This window comes from Malus domestica, chromosome 13 (assembly GCF_042453785.1).
Source record: "Malus domestica chromosome 13, GDT2T_hap1".
Lineage (NCBI taxonomy): Eukaryota > Viridiplantae > Streptophyta > Magnoliopsida > Rosales > Rosaceae > Malus > Malus domestica.
In genome coordinates this window covers 14,470,881-14,474,699 of record NC_091673.1, presented here as the reverse complement: position 1 = coordinate 14,474,699, position 3,819 = coordinate 14,470,881, and the positions used below count along the sequence as shown (strand labels likewise).

At 40.4% G+C, this 3,819-nt stretch overlaps 1 protein-coding gene across 1 annotated transcript; it reads left to right on the top strand.

Moving 5' to 3' along the window:
* Window positions 1-1,713: 1,713 nt before the first annotated feature.
* LOC139190803 (uncharacterized) lies at window positions 1,714-2,385 on the top strand. Its single transcript, XM_070811289.1, has 2 exons — window positions 1,714-1,998; window positions 2,107-2,385. Exons 1-2 carry the CDS (start codon window positions 1,714-1,716, stop codon window positions 2,383-2,385), a joined length of 564 nt encoding a protein of 187 aa, XP_070667390.1.
* Window positions 2,386-3,819: the final 1,434 nt, after the last annotated feature.

The following is a 3,819-nucleotide window of genomic DNA, read 5'->3' as shown; positions in this document are numbered from 1 at the left end:
TAGTAAGTACTAGTGAATGATTTAGTACAAATGACATTAGGAAATATTGTGAGAGAATGATCTCTATTTATAGAAGAGAGTTTCTAGTTTCATTCTGACATTGACACGTGTCGTGTTGTGATTGGCTTCTGATGTTGACACATGTTGCGCTATGATTGGCTTCTGATGTCGACATGTGTCGCACTGTGATTGGCATCTTGGTTTGAGGGAAACTCTTTTAGGTCCTTAACGGTATAACGTTGACCGATGCTCAGTAGTTTCGGGATTGGTCAAGTATGGTACAAACAAATTGAATTGAAAAATAGAAAAAGAAAAAATCAGACTGCTAGGGTTTTTCGAACCCATGACCTGCACCGTGCAAGCTGCCAGCATCAGGCCAACAACTTACGTCAGCCTAGCAAGCCCAGCCCAGCGTCGAAACCCAGGCTGCAAGCCCAGAACCGAAATGGTGCATTTGAGGCACCATTATCTTGACCCCCAGCCTGAAGCCCAGGTCATTCCCGTCGATTTTTCCAACGAAACACCATTAGTTGTGTAATTTGGACGAAACTCATCGTTTTTACCAACGATTTTTTCAAAATTCCAGAAAAATTTCATGAGTTTTTTATTCGAATTCGATTGAATTCCTCGGGTTCCCACCCTGACATCACCTTCGTCCACAAAAATTGGTCATCCGATGAACTATGGATTGCACCGACCATGGAAACAATGCATGAAGTGGCGTCGTCGACTAGTTCAGACGGATCCCTACAACCAGCATCGCTGGGGTGGCTTGAAGATCCCACCCGAGCCCTAATGAGCCTCGGTTTCCATTAGGTCCATTAGCACAACACCCGCCTACTTGTGCCGAGTGTTTCAACCCATATCACCAACCCTTTGGGCTTTAGTGATAACCTGGCCCGAGAACCAGTTGAGCCCATATAGGCTCATGCCATTTTTCCCATGCACCGTGTCACATAGGATCCAAGCTTCTGCTAATATATATGTGTGCCGCATTGGATCCCAGCTTCGTTGGAGTACCCATGCTTTCGTGTCTGCATCATAGCTGATCCATGCCCTTCACGGGCCTCCATTTTGGGCTTGGGCATGCAGCCCACTTACTTTGTGATGCATGGGCCAACATGCATGCTTGGCCCAAGACCTAACCTACCCAATATTTGGGCCTGGGACATACGACATTTATCTGATTAGCCCACCTGTGGGCTTTGGTACATGTTTTTGGGCCTCGAGTTTAATTGCCTAATTTTTTTAGGCCCAATGGGTTTTATATTTTTTCACTCACACTTTAAATTTGGCCCAAAGTCCATATAATTAATTCAATTATAATTATAGACCTGAAGTTCTATTTGCATATTTTCTTGTTGCATATTTATATGTATATATTTGTGTTTGTTTGCAGGAACATATGAACCTAAAGTTCATAATTATTTTGAAACCTAAAGATTCTAAAAACATGCCTTATTTGAAAACCTGAAGTTTTCCTTAAAAACATCACCTATGAAAACCTTAAGTTTTTTCATGCGAATTTTAACCAATACATGTCTATTAGAACCTGATTGTTCTACTCCTATGTGAATGGATTGATTGTCTTTCTCCATTACACTAATCACATCTTGTCTTTTATTTTGTGATAAGAACATATCGAATTTGAACAAACTCGACTTAATCGCTTTAGAGGTATCTGGAAGGAACTACTTCATATGGATCTAAGATATGAAGTTCCACCTCACTACAAAGAATTTGCATCACGCCATTGAAGATGAGACGGATAACCCTGTTGGCGAAGTTGAGAAAACCACTGCCATGATCTTCATCCAAAGACATATTCATGATGCACTGCAAACTGAGTACCTTGCTAAGGAGGATCCACGAGCACTATGGGTCACTTTGGTTGATCGCTTTGATCACCAAGAGGACATCTTCTTGCCTGAAGCAAGACATGATTGGCAGCATTTGCGCTTTCAAGACTTTAAGTTTGTGAATGAATATAATTCTGAAGTTTGTCAAATTTGATCACTTCTCAAGTTTTGCAACGAAACTTTGACCGAAGAGGATCTCCTGGATAAGACCTATTTAACCTTCTTTGCTACTAATATTGTCTTGCAGCAACAATATAGAGCTCAAACTAAGTTCTTGGATTTGATCTCTGTTTTACCTCTCGCTGAAAAGCAGAATCAACTGTTGATGAAAAATCATCAAGCTCGACTTATTGGGGCGACTGTTATGCCTGAAGCACACTATAGCATGAACCAACGCCTAAAATGCCAAAAGAGGCGTGGTAGTGCAGCCAGAAGCCCCCCATGGTTCAAGGTCAACAGAGCCAATGCCTATCTAAGGGAGGAAACAAAGCTCAAAAGCACCCTAACCTCGATCTCAATGCCTTAAACTTCAAGAATAAGGGCATAGCACCTGAAACCATGGATGCTGACATGTGCTATCATTGTAGTTCAAATAACCATTAGTCCCGTGTTTGTCGAGCTCCCCAGAAAGTTGTAGCAGCATATCGATCATGTCATAAGAAGTTTGAATCAAACTTTGTGCAAGTGGACGAACTAGATAGTACAAAGATGGAGGTTTTTGACTTTCAAGAGGCCGTTACCTCCATGGAAGGTTAGAATCTTAGACATAAACCATTTTTTAGTTGAAATAGACATTGGGGCCGAATTCCATAGTAGTGGCTGAACCCCTCTTGTGTTTTTGGTTAAATTTTGAACAATTTTCCTTTATGTTTGGATTATTTGTTGGTGATTTGTTTTTGGATATTAAATTTTTAATTAATTTCCGTCCTTGAATACTTAAAAAATGTTTTGAATGGATATTTGTTTTTTAGAACTTTTATGCATGTGACCGATTCAAATCCATTTTTCATTCTAGGTATGACTAGTAAGGAAGTTAGTTGTCTGGCAGATAGTGTAACCACACACACTGTTTTGCGTGAATGCACCTCTGACAACCCTCTTAGGCCCATCCAACCTGATTGAAAAATATGGTAAGACACGTATTATGTTGTCCAATGGTACAATTTTGACCATTAATGATGCACTTTATTCTCCACGTTTTGGAAGAACACTGTTGAGTTTTAAGGACATTAGAGATAACAATTACCATGCTGAAACCCACGTAGAAAATGGAGTTGAATTTCTGTGTATAACTTCTTACGAATATGGACAGAAACGTATTCTAGAGAAGATGGAGCGTATCTCGAGTGGTCTGTATACTACGACCATATGCCATATAGAGAGCCACTATGTAGTCGGCCCTACCTCTGGGACCACGCATGAAATTACACTTTGGCATGATCATTTGGGACATCCTGAACGAATAGCGATGCATCGTATCCATAAATCATCAGACGCGCATCCATTAACCCAAAGCTTTGGTTCGATTCAAGGAATCGCATGTCAAATATGTTCCATGGAAAGCTTATTACTAAGCCTTCTTATGACAAGATTTGTTCGAATTCTCCCATTAAGGATTCAGAGGGACATTTGTGGCCTTATTGAGGACCATTTAGATATTTTATGGTTTTGGTTGACGCTTCCATATGTTGGTCACATGTATGCTTGTTGTCATAAGGAACGTTGTATTCTCCAAACTATTGGCTCAAGTTATCAAGCTTAAGGCCCACTACCCTGATTATCTGATCAAATATATTCGATTGGATAATGCTGGAGAATTCACATCTAAAACTTTTGATGATTATTGCATGTCGGTTAGGGTTGAAGTTGAACATCCAGTACCCCATGTTCACACCCAGAATGGCCTGGTAGAGGCATTTATTAAGTGCTTACAAATGATTGCTCGATCGTTAGTCATATG